The 18,207-nt window shown below is 48.3% G+C and overlaps 1 protein-coding gene across 1 annotated transcript in view; it reads right to left on the bottom strand.

Annotated features, from left to right (window-relative positions):
• The window catches only part of LOC147678739 (polyamine-transporting ATPase 13A3-like), a 250,836-nt gene that overhangs the window by 69,972 nt on the left and 162,657 nt on the right, over nt 1–18,207 (bottom strand). The window contains exons 15-19 of the mRNA XM_086946198.1: nt 17,907–18,057; nt 17,696–17,812; nt 13,478–13,495; nt 12,435–12,588; nt 5,625–5,745 (exon numbers count right to left, since the gene is read on the bottom strand). Coding sequence (XP_086802324.1) covers nt 5,625–5,745; nt 12,435–12,588; nt 13,478–13,495; nt 17,696–17,812; nt 17,907–18,057 — 561 coding nt within the window. The remainder of the gene's footprint in view (nt 1–5,624; nt 5,746–12,434; nt 12,589–13,477; nt 13,496–17,695; nt 17,813–17,906; nt 18,058–18,207) is intronic.

The raw sequence follows: 18,207 nt of genomic DNA, 5'->3' as shown, positions 1-18,207 counted from the left end.
GCGAGTGCCGCCTTGGAAATTCCAACGTGCAGAACTGATGACATTGCGCGTTCTCTTCGGTGGCGAATAGATCTAACCAAGGCTCTCCCCACTGCAGAAAGAGACCTTGCACCACGTCCGAGTTCAGACGCCATTCGTGATCCATCATGCACCGGCGGCTGAGTTAGTCAGCCCTGGCGTTCAGAGAACCTGCCAGGTGTTGAACCACCAGGGTCACGTCCTGATGTTCCAGCCATTGCCAGAGGCGCAGAGCCTCCTGGCAGAGGGTCCACGACCCGACCCCGCCCTGTTTGTTGCAGTACCACATGGCGGTGGTGTTGTCCGTGAACACCTGCACTACACTCCCCCGGACAGAGGGGAGGAATGCCTTCAGTGCTAAACGAATCGCCCGTAGCTCCAAAAGGTTGATATGGAGCCGGGACTCCGCCGGAGACCAGAGGCCTCTGTTCTCCGCCTCTCCCATGTGGCCTCCCCAGCCCTGAGGGAAGCGTCTGTCACAACTACGTGCTCCGGTTGGGGAAGGGAGAGGGATCTGCCGCTGACCCAATCGCGGTCCGTGAGCCACCACTGCAGCTGTCTCACAGTGCCCTCCGAGATCAGGACATGGTCGGACAGGTTGCCCTGATGCTGGGCCCACTGAAACTTCAGGTCCCACTGCAGAGCCCGCATCCGCCAACGGGCATGCTGCACCAGAAGGATGCAGGAAGCCATCAGCCCCAGAAGCCGCAGCGTCAACCTGGCCGAAACGCGGGATAAAGGCTGAAAGAGTGGAATCAGAGCCTGTATATCCCGAACCCGCTGTTCGGGTGGGTAAACCCGAAACTACACCGAGTCGAGAACCGCTCCGATGAAAAGGAGCTTATGAGAGGGACACAGGTGTGACTTCGGCACATTGATGGAGACCCCCAGCTGTTGCAAGAGGTCTGCCGTCGTCTGGAGGTGGCTGACGACTGTCTGGGGCGAGCCCGCCTTCAACAACCAGTCATTGAGGTAGGGGAAGACTGAAACCCCTAGCCTGAGCAGATTAGCTGCGACCACCGCCATCACTTTCGTAAACACCCGTGGGGTGCTGGTAAGGCCAAAGTGGAGCACGGTAAACTGAAAGTGCTTGTCGCCTACCGTGAACCGCAGGTAGCGCCGGTGGGCCGGCAGGACGGGGATGTGGAAATAAGCTTCCTGCAAGTCCAACGCTACCATCCAGTCTCCTGGGTCCAGGGCAGCTAACACCTGAGTCAGAGTCAGCATTTTGAACTTCTCCTTCCCGAGGAAGCCGTTGGCGTTCCGTAGGTCCAAGATAGGGCGTAGGCCCCCTTTGCCCTTCTTGGGTACCAGAAAGTAGTGGGAGTAGCAACCACACCGTACTTCTGGCCCAGGAACGCGCTTGATGGCCCCCTTGGCCAAGAGGGCCGAAACCTCCTCCTGCAGAAGCCGCAAACGATCCCCCGATACGCGGTGGTGTTGTTGTGGCATGGCTTGAGGGGTCGTCTCGAAGGGGAGGGAGTAGCCCCTTCGGACGATTTGCAGCACCCACCTGTCCGATGTGACAGTGCGCCAGTGGGAGTGGTGATGGCGAACCCTGCCTCCCACTGCCGTCAAATTGGCCGAAAAGCACGGACTAGGAGGGTTTTGAGGCGGATGCTGCGGGGGAGGGTGTGGACTGGCCTCGCTGTTGTCCCCGACTTCCTCCACGGAAATTTCCACGGCCGCCACCACGTTGGATGTTAGTCTGCGGTGCGTGGCTGGCAGCACGTGTGGGGGCGCCCCTTCCTTGGCCACGAAAGGAGCGAAAGGCACCCGTTTGCTAGTGCGGGCCGAGAGGCCCAAGGACTTGGCCGTAGCCCTGGAGTCCTTAAAGCGCTCAAGCGCATGGTCTGCCTTGCTGCCAAAAAGGCGACGGCCATCAAAAGGCATGTCCATAAGTGTGTTTTGGACATCGGCTGAAAAGTTGGCAGACCTCAACCAGGCGTGGCGACGAATCGCCACCGTCATTGCCATCGCTCTGCCTAGTGAGTCGGTGGTATCCAGCCCACACCGAATAGAATATTTTGCTGCATCCCGGCCTTCCACAAGGGCTTGGCCGAGTTTGGCCCGTACCTCCAACGGACACTCTGGCAGTAATTCTGCGACCGTGTCCCACAGAGAGTGAGTGTAGCGGCCCAAGAGGCATGTGGTGTTGGAAGACCACAATCCCAGACTAAGGGATGAGAATACCTTCTTGCCGTACTGCTCATACCTCTTGGATTCCCTTGTCCGGTGGAGCAGACGGGAACGCGGTCTGGGAGTTGGACGCCTGGATGACCAGACTCTCATGGGTGGGGTGGGTGGACAGGAAACATGGGTCACCCGGGGCCGGGCGGTGGAGTCTGGCCACGTTCCTATCTACGGGCGAACCCGTAGCGGGCCTGGACCAAATGCCCAAAAGAACGTCGGTCAAGGCCTCATTAAACGGCAGCAGAGGCTCGGCCGAGCTTGACTGCGGTTTAAGGGCCTCAATGAGGAGGTTAGTCCTCGCGGCCGCGATGGGGAGCTCAAGGCCCAGGGCCTTGGCCGCCCTCATCAACACCACACTGTAGGTTGCCCCCTCCTCCGTAGCCACGGTAGGAGGCGAGACAAAGCCAGTGTCTGGTGAGGTGTCCAGACCACTGGCATCCCCAAGTCCACCTGTCCAGTCCTCTTGAGACTGACACTCTCGGGTAAGAGGGTCCTCAGACCCCTCCCAATACTCCTCTTCACCCATCTCCTGATAATTAGGGTTGTCAAACGATGGGGCCGGTTCATAGAAGCTAAACTCCCCAAGCTGCGTCGAAAGCGGCGCTGTTCCGACGCCGGAACCGGAGCGAGGGAGGGAGGGAGGCATCGGGGACGGCACCGGGGGTGACACCTGCGGGAACGGCGCTGGTGAGGTTGTTAGGTCAACCGGCGACGACCCGGATCCCGAAGGGTATCCAGTGGGGCCCTGCGGCGCCAGGCCCGAAGGCTGAAGCACCAGACGGCGTCAGGCCGAAGCCCCCGACCCGCTAGGGGCCCCAGACGGGTCCGCTGGGCTTAAAGGCACCGCAGAACACGTCTGGGAAGAGAGGGACCTCATGGCCATGAGGAAACTCTTGATCTCCCCCGGCGTCGCGTCCTGCCCAGGGACCGGAGGGTGTGGAGCAGGCCACGACGCCCGCGACTCCGACGGAGCCGCGTGGGCGGTGTCACCCGAACCCCCGGCCGCGTCGCGAGAGCGTAGGGGGGGGGGGGGGGGGGGGGAGTCATTAGAGCGATGACGCCTCTTCGACTTCTTGTGCTTACCTGACGACGACTTCGACCCAAAGGAGTGATGTCGACTCTCGGAGCTGTGATGGCTCCAACCCCGCCGGCCTGTCCCTCAACCTCCTGTGGGACCGGGACCTCTAGCGGCGCGGGGCCGACTGCCAGAGTTCGAGTCTCTTGCGGGATCAAAAAGTCTAGTCAAAAAGTGACTAAAGTACTGCTTTTTCCAGATCTGCGCTTGCTGGCGTGGAAAACAGAAGAATTGACGTTAGCACGAGGAGGCGGCGTCTAAGTACTCAGACGACGTCATCACGGCGCCGACGACTGACGCGGAGCCGCAGACGACGCCTACTGACGCGCAAGGGTATTGCTACGCAAAAATTTCCGGATCCAGTCTGACGCCTGGGGATATTCTAAGGTAAGGAATCTATCACTAACGTGTCTCTTACAGATTATCCACTTTATGGTAGTGGCCTTGTTGAAGGAGGTAGTCTGATCGGGGCGGAATACCCCATGTTGCTGATCGTCCTCAGAGGAAAAGGCCACCTCTTGTGATGGATGGACGACCTGTGTTCCCATAGGTCCGGCTTCTTGCTCCACCTCTGCCTAGATGTTGTGATACCAGAAGGGTCTTCCAACACCTGTCTCGGCATCTTCCTATCAGTCCACCTGCACGAAAATTGGCAACAAAGTGTGAGGCAGGCCTTGCAGGTCGTAATATCATGGTGGTCGGTCCACAGAAATTTGGGAGTGGCACTGAGGACATTATTGAAAGGGCATTTTTCCATTACTGTTGACACATTCTCGTTGACAAAACTTGCAGGTGAGGGGCAGAAGCCCCAAAGAGAACCTGAAGCCCGAACAGGGAGGAACCCGAGAGTCTGTGGCGACTGCACTGCTTTGCTGAGAAAAACCGGAACAGTTGTAGAGTGAAAGTTTTCAGGTGATACCGGGTCGAAGAGCGATGAAGTGCACCCAAAAGAAAGCACGGAGTGCACCGTAGACAGATCCCTTGTTGTTACATATCCAAATTTGATGGCGTAAAAAAACAATGTAAAATGGAGTTGATGCCAAGTGCATTGCTAAGTAAGGGAAGAGTCATTATGCCTTGTGAGTCGAAAGACTTCTTCGAAGAAAAAAAAACTTGAAAACATCTGAGCCCAACACTAGATGGCAGGAGAGTATGCAGAGCATACATCTACAGCAACATATGCTACAAACCACTAACTTGAAAGACAAAGCACTATATTAAAATATAATCAAGATTCCATTCGAAGCGCAATATTTTCTGTATTGATGATCTGCCAATATTCTGAGCATAGAATAATCCCTAAAATGGAAAAAAAACTGCATTGTAACTCCCCACTGTTAAATAAAAATAATGCAGGCAATGGAGCAGTTTGGCAGAGCCATATTCAAGAGGAAGTTGACAACTCAGCACCATCTCACAATGCAGTGCAGTGATGGTTAGAACGGATTAGTTTTGAGAGAGGGAACAGGTCTCAATCATGTACCATTCCATTCTCCTGCCATTACCAGGGAGGAAGGCAGGCTACTTGTCGATTTGAAACAAAGCTACTTATGATGAAGAACGAGGCTTACCACTTCTGCACCACAATAGGTCCATGAACATTCACACCGTGAATGCCCACCCCCTGCAAGCTCATTTGCCCGCCAATGGTGGGAGCCAGGAGAATAAAAACACCCAAAATTGAACTGAACAAGTACCACAGACACATAAACGACTTGGGACTTGAAATACTGACGGTGGCTCCTTTTCAATGGCTGGCAGAAAAAACTGTCCTGGCCCAAACCACTCTGCAGAGGACGGATCACTTCAAAGCTGAATGGGCTTTACAGTAAACCAGAAGTCTTTCGTAGCGGTCTGGTGACAAAGTGATCTAAGTATACACACAAGGATTCATCTGCTTTAATAAGCTTATGATGCCTTCAAGATGAGCAAGCACATAGCTACAATACGCGGGATTAAGGATGCCAACGATGCCATCCAGCCTGGTATTAAAATCCTGGGTTTCCCCAGTACTGTTAAAGAGGCATAGACAGGTTACTTTACTTCTGGGAGAAAGCAAAGATTCTCTCGACAGGTGCTGAACAGCAAGAAAAGGTGAGACAAAGGCAAGTGTGGCACAGAGAGTTCCTCGCAAGAGCCCAACACATCATGTCGTCTCGGGCTACATGTCTCTTAGCCACCTGTAAAGGTTGTACAACCTGAGGGACGAATTACTACATTTTCCCTCTTCTGCTGTAGCCAGCTCCATACCACACAAATTACACTGAGCTCTCCCTTGCTCTCACTCTATGCAGTCACTAACAACGTAGTTGGCCTCAGCCAGATTTGTTGCCCTTACCTATTAATGTTCTGCACTTTGTGCCAGGTGTACTTCGGCTCTAGCCGGCGGTGTGCGATCGCAATCACCCGGAGCCCTTGTCGGGTGTAGCTCTCCAGGACCTCAGAGAAATTGTCTGGAACTGAAACCAAAGCAAGAGTGAATGAGATGCAGGCCAAGAAATACTTTTACATAGTGCTTTGTAGCCCACTATCCTATTTAACTGTACTTGATTTACCAGCCTTAGAAGGATGTAAAGCGGAGTATGGTTTACAGGCACTCAACCTTGTTACGCAGAGAACAGCTGCAAATGTACAACATATCTTACCTGCATGGTACAAATGCCAGCTTCAGCACCTGGCACAAGAGGGTCAGGGAGTTGCCATTTTGGGGCAGTTCGACCCAAAGGGCAATCCCTGCCCAGAACAAGAGAAAACCAACTAGAGATGACTATCACAAAGTTAAAAGAACTGCTGAACAGCATGACTTAATGACCATACAGATATCCTAGCCTGGTGAAGACATCAGAGGACCATGACATCTTAAAGCTGAATAATTAGCATAAAATACCACCACACACTGTAAATGTAACAACATGTAGATATACACCATTAAAGCCACATCAGCTATGAAAATCCCTAGACATTTACAACCCCATAAGAGACAACTACGTAGACAGAGTCCTCAGAGAAACGCGGCTCTCTAACTCCTCTGCACCCAGTGCTCTAGACTTGAATGTCACACACCCCAAAAGGTCCACAGGGCTCGGAGACACTATCCTCTAAATGGCTCATACTAACTGAAAGCTTCAAGACTGCTAGTATGAGAATCATACACCACAGCTTTATCTGGCAAATCATCAAATTCTTCCAACTAAGTGGAGAACAAAAACTTCTTGAATCCCTTCCCCTCAACTCATGCCAAACACGTTCTCGCCTCCAACCAGATCCTATTTGCAGGAGTTTTAAACTTCTGGCTTGATAACACCACCTTTCCCTCATCTAACACAAATTATAAACACTGGCGAGCAATTATAATCAGAAATACTCTTCACAAAAGCATTACTTAAGCAAGGTTATGCCACTTTTCTTAAGCACGGATTACTACGTCCTAGACCCACACTCAACGTGCAGCATGATCTGTCCACTAAACCACTCTCCTCACCACTACTTCCATACCACAACCATAACTCCCTCTTCTGCTCCAACACCTTCAAAACCAGCATGGAAGAAAACAAACAATGATCACCCGTATAACACATGACAATATCCTCTGCCACTCAAATCATGCTGTGAAGCGATGCCGCCCCCCCCCCCCCCAAAAAGAAAAAAAGGCAGAAATAACCCCACACTTCACTCTAGATGTCAGACGAGTCCTTCGATTTTATTTAGGATGAACATAACTCTTGTTCTGCATAATAGGTATTCTCAAATCACTGACAACCCTCCCAGCTCATTAGTTGTCAAGATAACCAAAAGCATTTCATCTTTAACATGTTAAATATTGTAATTCAAAATGAGGCTGTGAGGCAAACTGTCAGTACCGTGCTTGCTGGGAACCTGCGGGCTCCTTAGAAACAGTGAACGCATCTGAGCTTGTGAACTGAGGCACCTTTTCCTGAATTATCTCTGAGAAAGTTTAGAGGTGGACATTGTTGGTGTAGTGTTTCTTTCACCTAGGTGCTGCAATGTGGTCTTCCTACTATTTAAAAGGAAGATTTTCCAAGAGAAATATTAAGTAAACAAATGAGAAATGTCAGGACGAAATTAAAGGCTTACTGTGGCCTTACAAACTATTTGGGAATGCAAATGTATGTTAAACTTTTAATAAAACACTTAAAACGGGAAATTTGAACAAGGATGCTTGGTTCGGTAAACGTAAACAAGCTGAAAGGGCCGGTGAGGAACCTTCATTAGTGTCCACCTTAAGTCACTGCTGAGCCAAAGCCAAAACAAAGAAGCTGTCCGACCGCTTAGTTGTTGAGGGTCTGATCTGGGATTTTTTACAGTAATATCCCAGCGCAAGGTATTAAACTTCGCTTTAGGGCAGCTGTCAGTCAGGATGACATCCACAACTTTGATGGGCAAGTCAAACGTAGTCAACTTCCGCCACACAATTCCCACATATGGAGCAGGAGACTGCGCAGGTTCAGGTGGAAAACCCTTCACTGCGACAAAAGAGCTTCTTGAAGTGGAAGTCTGATCCGGAGGTTAAAGCTCATGCTCAGAAGTTCCCTGTAACCCACTCTCCTGTCCCAGTCCGAGGCCATTAGGCTGACCAGGGCCTACTCATTCCTCATCCTCAGGACTCCGGGTAGGAGAGGCAGAAAGGCATACAGGAGTTGTGTTCCACCACAGTCAAAATGGGTCTCCATGGACTTTTTGCAGTTTCTCCAAGGCACAAACGTTTAGACACTGAATGTTAGATGATGGTGGTTCTCCCCATTGTCGGAAGACGCCCTCTTCTACCTCGGAGTGTAGCTACCACTCGAAATCAGCTAGCTCCCATCTGCTGATTTCATCCACTATGGCATTCAAGGATTCCACATTTGGGGAAATGCCCTGATGTTCCAACTATGTCCACAGGCATGGAGGCTCCTGACACAGGACCCAACTGCACATTCCATTTTTTCAGTACCACAAAGTGATAGAGATGTTGTACGTGAGAACCTGTACAAAGCTCCCCATGATGGATGGTAAAAAGCCCTTCAACGCCTATCGAATGGCCTGCAACGCTAAAAGATTCTCGAATGTTTTCTGCTGGAGCACTTTGATCTCCACCTCTCCAACCTAGCAGGGATGCATCGATCACTACCCTAAGCTCTGGGTAGAGAAGGGAGGGGATTCTGCCGTAGGTCAGGCAGCGGTTGAGAAGCAACCACTGCAGATCGTGTCCAGTCCCCTCTAAAACCTGAATGGCCTCTGACAGGGTTCCATGGTGCTGGGCCCAGGGAGACTTCAAATACCACTGCAGAGCCCGCACAGACTACACAAGCAAAGAGGCAAGTAGGATGCTTAAAGCAAACAGGCCAAGAAGTCTCAGAGCTACTTTCACCCGGGTCCAGGACCTCGGTTGAAACATTGGGACCATAAGTTTGAATGTCCTAGACTTGCTGCGATGGCCCTGAATTGTAAGGTGTCAAAAACACCTCCTGTAGGAAGCTGGCTTTTTATTTAGTAGACCAAAAAGAGGTACACTGTGTAAAGAGTCCAGGCAATCCCCAAAGGAATTACAGAATCACAAATGACACCCCAAATGCTCTTTTGTGATAGCGTGGGAGAGCAGTTAGGCATATCAGAGGGTAGTGCTAAGCATTACACATACAAAGAAATCCGACACCAATTTATAATAAATAACACATACTTTTATATGAATGTAGATGCCAAGATCATCATAATCAGGTAAGTACTTTTCAGGTTTTGAATTTTTTTAGTTTTCAAAAGTTGACACTGCAGTTTCTGGAGTGGTAACATGTACTGCATTCGGGCACTTAACAGCAAATTATGGGACTGTTCTCCGAGACTTAAGGCAAGTATGGGACACGGTCCAAGGTCACACAAACAGGTCACTTTGGGAGCCTCTGGGGCATCCGGGTGCAAAGGTGTCACAGTTTAGGGTGTCCCATTTACTGCAATACGGTAATGGTCTGGTTAGAAAGAGGATGCAAGCTGGGACTGGGGGGACCAGTCCGGGGGAACCCACAGAGGGGCTTGACCCTTGAGGTCCTCAGGCACTTCGGGGCACAATTGGTCCACTTCTCCTCAGGCTGTCGGCCTCGGGTGCAGTGGCATGTTCTGGCGCTGGATCTGGTGATGGTGTTTCTTATGGTTGGAGAGGGCCTTCAAATTAGGCTGCAGGCAGCAACTGGAAGTCCAGTCTGGGCAAACCAAAGGATGTGTTTGTTGCGAGAGGGTCTGGGGACCCCGTTGGCACAGGGAACCTGGTAGCCCATTGGCAACCAACGGCATCCTGACCTGGGGGCATTTTTTTGAGCATTAGAGGCCCCCCCTGCCACCTTGGCCTCAGATCGCAACTGACCTGGAAGGAGGGCTGCACCTGCTGCACCTGGTGGCTAGTGAAGAGAGGGACTGTGCCTACAGTGTTCTGCTCAAGGAGAAGCAGTCTCCAGAGCCTATTAAAGTAAAGAGACTCCAAGGGCCAGTTGACTGGCCTCTTGTTTGCAGTTCAGGGACACAACAGCTGAAGAAGCCTGCTGGGGCAAGTTGGTAGTCCCAAGTCCTCAAGCGGTAACCACGGCTGCCGTGCAGCACCAGAGACCAAGACCTGATGCACAGAGTTGCACCCGAGTTAGTTGAGCCCGGGAGTGCTATCGAAGAGCTGCTGAGAGCCCCAGAGTCATCGACCTAGGAAGGATTCACCTGTGACCGTGACACAGGCAAACTGGTAGTTCAGTGGTGACTGAGCTCCGGTCAGACCGGAGAGGACCTTGAAGGATGTCGACCATGCGACCAGGACCCTGCATCATCTTTGTGGACCCTCTCGAGAGTGTCACATCCACAGCATCCTTCATCCCTTGCATCAGGATCACATACATTGGAAACGCCTGCAATGGATGGAGGTGCCTGGATCGGACTGAGGATTGCTTCTACTGTTAGTAACTGTCTTGAGGACCTGGCTGGTCCCCCTGACTGGAGCTGGTCGCCTATAGTAAAATTTTTCTAAGGGTCAAATTTGTTGAGTTTGCCAGTGCTTTTTCGTGGTTAAGTAAATTTTATTGATTTGTAAATTCTTGTAAATTCTGTACCTCCAGAACCCTCTGGTGATTCTTTTTCATTTTGGCATCTAAATGCATATAGAAATAGTCTATTTTTATAAATTTGTGTTGGATTTCTTGAGCTTTATGCCAATGTCTTCAATTATTTTGGTGCTGTTTAAATGCTTTACACTATTTAGTCTCTGTAAGCCTTGTTGCTCAGTGCTAGCACTACCCCGGATTGAGCGGAGCGTTTGACAAACAATCTACTGGTTCGAAAGGGGTTGGTAAGCGTATTAGACGGTGAGGCCATACTACCACACTATATAATACACCCCATTTCCTCACAGGGAGCATTTTCTGCAGAACTTTGAGTCAAGGCCCGAGCCCAGAACCAGGGATACACCTTGTGCGAGCCCATTACCGACATTTATTTTTCTGCACAGTGGCATGATTTGAAACCTGTAGTTTAAGTGGGGACATTGTTCCTTAGCACACTAGAATAAGATAAGTCGTCAGAAGACCAACAAAATTTGTAGCGGAGCTCTGGATTCACACTGGAATGCCCAGAAAGGAATTGATGTCAGTATGCAGGAGTGGTGTATATGCAGTTCACCTCCAGGGCGGTATGCACCAACACAGAACAGCATGGTGCCACCTAGAGGCAAGCAGAAACACTGCAGGAGAAAGTTTCCACACCCAGTCTGGTGCTTGACAAAAATTTTAAGGAGAGAAATCTGTGGTCAGAAGTAGCCATCAGAACACAAATACTGACACAACCGGGAACCTGCTAGTAAATTTAGGCTGTTGTGCACACGAGGACAGGATTAAGAGTGATAGGAAATGAAGCCTCTCCGTGTGCCCTTCTACTATTCATCTCCACTAAAGCAGGGTGCTGTCAATGAATGTGCAGGTCTGTTCACCAACATTTCTAGGTGCCCCACTCCTGTTCAATAGTGATCACCCAGAATTGCTCCCTTGTCACGTGAAGCGGTTCGAGGCCTTGTATATTTGCTGCTCCTCGTATTAGTATCCTTGCACTCATAACATGGAACGGTAAAACTACAAATAGAAAGTAGAAATAACTAAGACTAAGAGTTAGGGAGGACTGTATTTTTAGTCCTTTGAAATCCTCACTCTAAAGGTAACTTGTGGATTGGGGGGGTGGAGCTAAACTTTCATACGCCATATCTGTAGAGAGCTTAGTTCGCCCACAGCAGGGAAGGGGACTCCAAAGCATTCTCTTGGGAAGAGTAGAGTACAGTTACCACTCAAATTCATTCAATACTAACTGGCAATGGCAGGACTGTGTTACAATTGTTAGAATAAAGCCCATTCTGGTCTTTCCTTTGGATGAACAGTGGCACTGGGATGAGAGTTCTCTTTCCACAAATACTTAAACCTAAACCGCACTCTGCAGGGATCAGATCAAGCAATGAAAGACGTTATCCATACAAATGAATGTGACAATTTTGTCTACGTGATTAATTCAGGTGTGCGGTGGATCTGTGAACACCCATTCATCCTTTCTCTCTGGAGAGAGAGGGCTGAAATATTATCATCTTCAGGCAGCAAGGGTTGTAAATTCTACATCTGTACCTTGACTTTTTTGCCATATGGGGATCTCAACATGCATTTAACCCTAGGAGGTAATCTCAGACAGCAACAGTCAATCAATCATTTATTAGATTTAAAGAATTAAATCATAAAAGACAAACAGTATAAAATAGAGCACAAAATCAAGATCGACAAATAAAAATTATGCTCGCTTTAAAACAGCAACAGTCTCCATCCACACAGATTTGATCCTCACCCTCTCTGGTGGAAGGGATTCTCACCTAGGGTTGAGACTAGCATTTCTACTCCAAGCATATCCAATCTTAAGCAGCTCTGTGGCTGTACAATCACTAAAATGTAAACAGTAGTTTGCACTCGCTTTGCAGGCCTGAACTGTCATAAATCCAGTGGCAGGCTGCAGCTTTTCCCCAAAATGATAATTGCAAGTACAAAGGACTATGAAACCGTAGGGTTTTAATTGTACAGACAATAATATTCCCTAATTCTCTTCACCTCCTTCCCGGAGTACATAAGGTGGTCCCAACTCAGCAGGCGCTTACCGGTCTCCTTTTTGCAAAGGCTAGCAACCATTTCTGGTGCCCCCTTCATGTATGCATCCAGCCGCCTCTCTCCCAGGGTCCTGGTTATCACACTCATGCGCTGCAGAGCCGATGAAAAGGGGAATTGGGTGATGATGCCCAACTCGTACACCTTCTGCGGAGAGCAAAAACAGAGAGGCAAGCTGTGAGGTGGAGCCAGAAACATGAGAGGAGGGGCAAACGCAAGAGAGAACATAGGACAGCAAGCAGATATGGACAGGCGAAAGCAGGGGCGAACACAAAAGTGAACACAGGACAGGAAGCAGAATGGGAGGAATCGTGTCAAATCAGAATTTATGCTCACGGAGCAGAATTGACGAAGTAAATTTCAGTGGCTAGCCAGAGACTTCAGAAACTAAAACAGGTGTCAAAGAATTAATTATGAGTATACTGGGGAGAATGGAGAGTTATCTATCCCTTGAAAGAAAAACAAATCACTGGTTTTGATGGTAGTGGCGGTAGCATACCACTAAAAGTATCCCTAGTAGTGGAGCATGTGGTAGAAGTATTAGTAACTTGGTAGCTACTTCTAGTAGGAACAGTACGCTAGTGGTACCAGGAATAGCAACAGCAGCAGCAAGAGAAGATGTAGTCACATAGAAGCAGAAACCATAGCAGTACTGGGCGCACCACTACTCAGAGTAGTGAAACCTGGACTAGTGGCACCCCTAGCACCACGGTTATAGCAGAAGTACTAGTAGCAGTGACTGTACATGTATTAGTTCCTTGTATTGTAGTATTGCAACCACTTGCAGACCGAAGTAGTTGGGCTATTACTTGATCTACCAGCAACACCAGTGATGGAGAAGTTACTTAAGAAGAGCAGAATCCTCTATGAAGGATAATCATGCTTCACTTAAAAAGTAAAAGGACAGGAATGAAAGGAGCAGACTTGCTGCAATGGACTGTCATGGAAGAAAAAGGATCAGCGTCAGACACAATGAACTGCGGAATGAATTCCAACAGGATGTCGGGTCTGTGGAGAATGGAGCATCAGCACTTACCATGATGTCATGAATGCCCTGGAAAAAAAAGAAGAAAAGCAAATGTTTAAAAGTAGACGTCAGACACAACAGCGAACAGAAACATTGGCCACTTTGCCACCAGCTTTAGCCCACCCAGTACATCTTGCAACCCCTAAATCCGAAGAACAAGTAACTTACCTTTGGTAACAACCTTTATGGTGGATACGCTTTCTAACCGCAGAGTCCACAACTTTGAAATATTCACCAGGCACCAGACTGGATCTGTATGTTTTCCATAGCAGTGCTCCCACGTGTTACTAGGTGGTGCCACATGGCTCTGCAATGGCTTGTTCCATCCCAGAAGGAATAGACTACAGCTGTAGTTAATGGCCACCCCCATGTGCCAACGTCAATTTCTTGCTTGACCCTTTCCACGCCCGATGGCGCAGAGCACAAAACAATTAGAGGTACCAGCGTGCAGATCTCTAATTTGAGACTTTGGAGAAGTTAAAAAGAGACGACTTCACAGAACAGAGGGGGTGAGGAATACACACTTAGGGAAAGCATCCTCCAGAAAGAGTTTTAACATACGTAAGTAACTTGTTCTTCTGACAGATACTTCTAATCGCATATTCCTCATTTTAAGAATACATACCAAAGCAGAAGCTCCCATAGTGGAGGGTCTGTGGGGTGGGCTCAGACTAAGAGGCCCTGCAGGACTGAAGAGGCAAAATGCCCTTCCCGTCGGTCCTGGTTGTCCAGGCAGAACGTATGCCCAGAGTCCCACATTGCGACCTGACAAATGTCAAGAACAGAAACTCCCCGTGCCAATGCAGTGGTGGAACCCTTGGCTCTGGTGGAATGGGCCCTTATTCCTGCCAGAAGCTGATGTTTTGACAATGCAGAACAGATCTTAATGCAAGGAACTATCCACCTTTAGAGAATACTTTATCGCATCACCTTACCTTACCTTCCACACCGAAACCCATAAAAAGGTGACTGTCCACCCAATGGTCCTTGGTGCGATTGATGTAAAAGCATAAAGTGCTTTTAGGGTTCAACCGATAAAGTATCTCCTCCTCTTTTAAGGAGTAAGGTGGGGCAAAAAACATTGACAGGGTGATGAATTGCCAAATGTGAGAAGGAGTTAGGACTTCTCAAAAAGGCCGCTCTGGTCCTCAGCATCAGTCTGTCTGGAATAAAGGGGGTGTGCGGTGGTTGCACTGAAAGAGCACGCAATGAGCTATAGTGATCACGTCAAGAAGACTGAATGAGCAGTTGTGCATTGGCTGCAAGGAATATACACAAGAAATGTCAGGCTCAAATTAAGGAGGGAACATGTGTTAAACCTTTAATAAACTGCACCACAACAGGTGATTTAAACAAAGATGGTTGGTCTGGTAAATGCACAAAGGTCAAAAAACCTGTTAAATAAGCTTTAGTAGTGTCCTGCACAAGGTCTTTCTGGGCCAAAGATGTAACAAATAAAATATCAGCTTGACTTGGAAAGGGTCTGTCCTGTAGACTCAACACCAGCCACAAATTTGTCCCAGTGTACGGTGTAAAAGGACTTCATGGAAGGGAGCCTGGCAAACAGTAGGACATCAGATGCCACTGCTCAGTCTCTACGCATGGAGGTGCATATTGTGCAGATTCTGCTGGAAAACCCACCCTACTCAGCTGCTACAACAGCAGAGCCTCCTGAAGTAGTAGATTGATTGCAGGGCGGACACACATGCTCAGATGGTCTGTGTATAACACTGTCCAGGGCCAATCCAGGGTCACTAGGATGACGTGGGCCTGGTCGGTCCAGAGTTACTTCAGACTCTGGGCAGGTGAGGCAGAGGCGGGAAAGAAAGAGGAGTCCTATGTTCCACCCCACTCGAAATCTATCTTCTAGAGGTTCCAAAACCTATAATCACAGTACTTCTCACCACACCTATACTAGATGCAACACTGGAATGCAAGACAGTGTAATTATCAATAAGGCAAGCCATTTGCTCTGTCCTGGTGTTACTATGGCAGTAAAAGCAGCCATGTTACAACTCATTGATATAGCACCTTTGAAATCAAAGGGGGCAGTATCAATATACAGTACGTGGTACGACCCACCATTGAAGTCAATGGGGTAATCAATAGTGCTCCTCCTGTTAATCTTGCATTGATAATCATTACAATTGGGAACAAAGCAATGCATTCAATACACGAGTCTTGGAGCGTGTCTTAATTTATTAATTTGCGACTGCACTCAAAGGAACAGCTAACAGGCGTCCATAGACCCCCGAGCCTGAATTCAAAAGTACAGGCTCAGGAAGTGCTTTGCAAGTCATCAAAACCTCTCCCAGGGAAGTCAATCTAACCCCCCTGGGAGACTCGCAGCTAGTTTTAATAAAATGTACCTGAAGGCTGCTGAACCATGTGCAGCCCCCAAACATGCCTAAAACATGGCAGTGGTGTCCCAGCCCTTCCATTGTGGGGGTTATATGGCGTTCCAGGCCTCTGGTCTTAAATCCCAAACCTTTGTATAGCAATATTTACATCTTAATATTTTTTTGCCGGATGTTTTTGATAGTATACAATTTTAAAAAAAACATACTTTTTTGCTAAATTCTTTGGGGAGACCCTATTGCTTTTGAAAAGGATTCTTTACATTCTTCCATTTCCTTTGTTACTGAGGCCACGTGCTTTAAAACACCTTTTAGTATTCTATCCACAAGGACTAGCCCAATATGCACAACAGGGCCAGGGAAACCATAATTGTTTTTTTTTTCCTGAGTTTTATAATAGCGCAAACTTGACCCGAAGGTATCAGGTATCAGAGCGCTTTACATGAGAACTAGTTATGTTACACAAGGACACATTCATTTTTGTTCGGCGCAATAATAAACGTAACAGTGGTCCTGTGGGACTCATTCGCATCACTACCTTCACCAGTGAATCAAGGGCAATGGAAATGATCAAAAGATGACTTGGTGTCAATTGTAAGAACAGTCGTACAATGATCAACTTGAAGAGCATCCATAGCCTCTTTTTCTCTTGTTTGCATGATTATACTTCATATATCAAATGGACAGTCCACCCCGGATCCGGAGGGCTGTAGGCATTCCTGAGGGATCCAGTAGGGTAATGAATATATCCGCAACATGGTATAGAAATGTGAGTTGCATCTGAACGAGAACCGAAACTGGTTCAGAGGACGGAGTCTGGAGGTACCCGGGGCGCAACACAACTCCACTTGGTGGGAGTAGCAGGACGAAGGTGAGCCATGATTGGATTTCTAGTACTGCTTCTTCTTTGACTTACCGGATGACTTGGACCTCAAATACGATCAAGGAATCGGCTTTGGGAACAAGAAAGGGGTCTATAACTTTGAGCAGGATTGGGCCTTCCAAAGTTTCAGTTTGGGTTCTGCGATTTATGACTTGTCCTTGTAATCGCAGATGGCCTTAAGATTCATCTTCATACACTTGATGCACAACGTTGAATTGAGTGAGGAGCCCAAACACCAAAGACGGACATTGTGAGGGTCCGTCACTGATATCTGTTGGTGGCAATCCTTAAAAGGTTGAACCCCAGTCATTTTAGGAGGGGGCATGTTCTTTGCACACTGGACAAATTGTGAGAAACAAGTGTCAGGCCTGACAGAATTTTTAGGGAGCAAGCTCCCGAACCATGTTGGAAGGTGATGAAAGAATAGAACGGATGGCAACCTGTAAAGGTAATGGCTATTTAAAAGTCCCAAAGTCACATCCAAGGATGGTTGGACCGAAAACAGATCCATACGAGGTCACTTAACATAAAGCAAAGTAATTGCTGAAGAACATTTTCCAGATGCAGTCTGGCGCCTCAGAGCATTCACAAGGTGAGCAATCTGCGGTTAGGAGTATCCATTAGAAACGTTCCTTGATTATACGAACCAAAACTGATGTTAGAGGTTGAACCTACTCCAGAATTGGGTTCCCTGATTTAGTATTCGTCAGAAGTAGACTTGATGTGAAAGCTCACATGGCAGCAATATGAAAAAAAAACTCCCAACATTTTCTTACCACATTTATAAAACGGCCACAAAAATGTTATAAACAAAAACTCAAAGGTCATCTGTAGCTGCTGCAGGGTCCTAGAAGTACATTATCTCCTTAATTATCACATGCTGGAAGACACGCATCTCCACAACGTTTAAGTTTGAAGTATTCACTGGGTTATATTGCGATTAAAACAGAAAAGGAATTCAATGTAATCCCTTAGTGGGAAGCTTACCATGTCATCCTCTGAATCAATGGAGATTTGGGCTATGCTCTGATCTGCTGGACGTACCACGGTGGGCAAAATCTGATCATGCAATACGGTCTCATCCGCAGTGGGTTCTTCCAGGATCTGCAAAACCCGAGAACAGGAGAGTGGAAGGAAAACGTTAAAAAAAAGCAAAAGTAATCAATAAACAACTAGAACTTCTTGTTCTGCTAAGTACCCAGCCTGTGGCTTCAAACATCTTCAGGTCCAGCGGGTCGCCAGAGATCTTCCCTTCGATTTTAGTCAGGGAGTGGCAGGAGGCCATGGCGGCCACAAAGCGTGATCGAACAAGGCTCTTGGCTTGGACCTCCTGTGCCGTAGTGAGAAACCTATCAAAAGAAAAATGTAAGGCTATTAGCAAGATTAGAGGACAAGGCACCGACATCTGCTTGGGATTAAAATAATTTCAATCACATATTACATGCCGTCTCCTAGTCACTGCAACAGTCAAAGCTCAAATGTCAAGAAACAAACCCCCA

Source organism: Lissotriton vulgaris, chromosome 12, assembly GCF_964263255.1.
Source record: "Lissotriton vulgaris chromosome 12, aLisVul1.2, whole genome shotgun sequence".
Classification (NCBI taxonomy): Eukaryota; Metazoa; Chordata; class Amphibia; order Caudata; family Salamandridae; genus Lissotriton; species Lissotriton vulgaris.
Note: the sequence above shows the minus strand (reverse complement) of the source record. Positions and strands in the feature narration are given on the sequence as shown.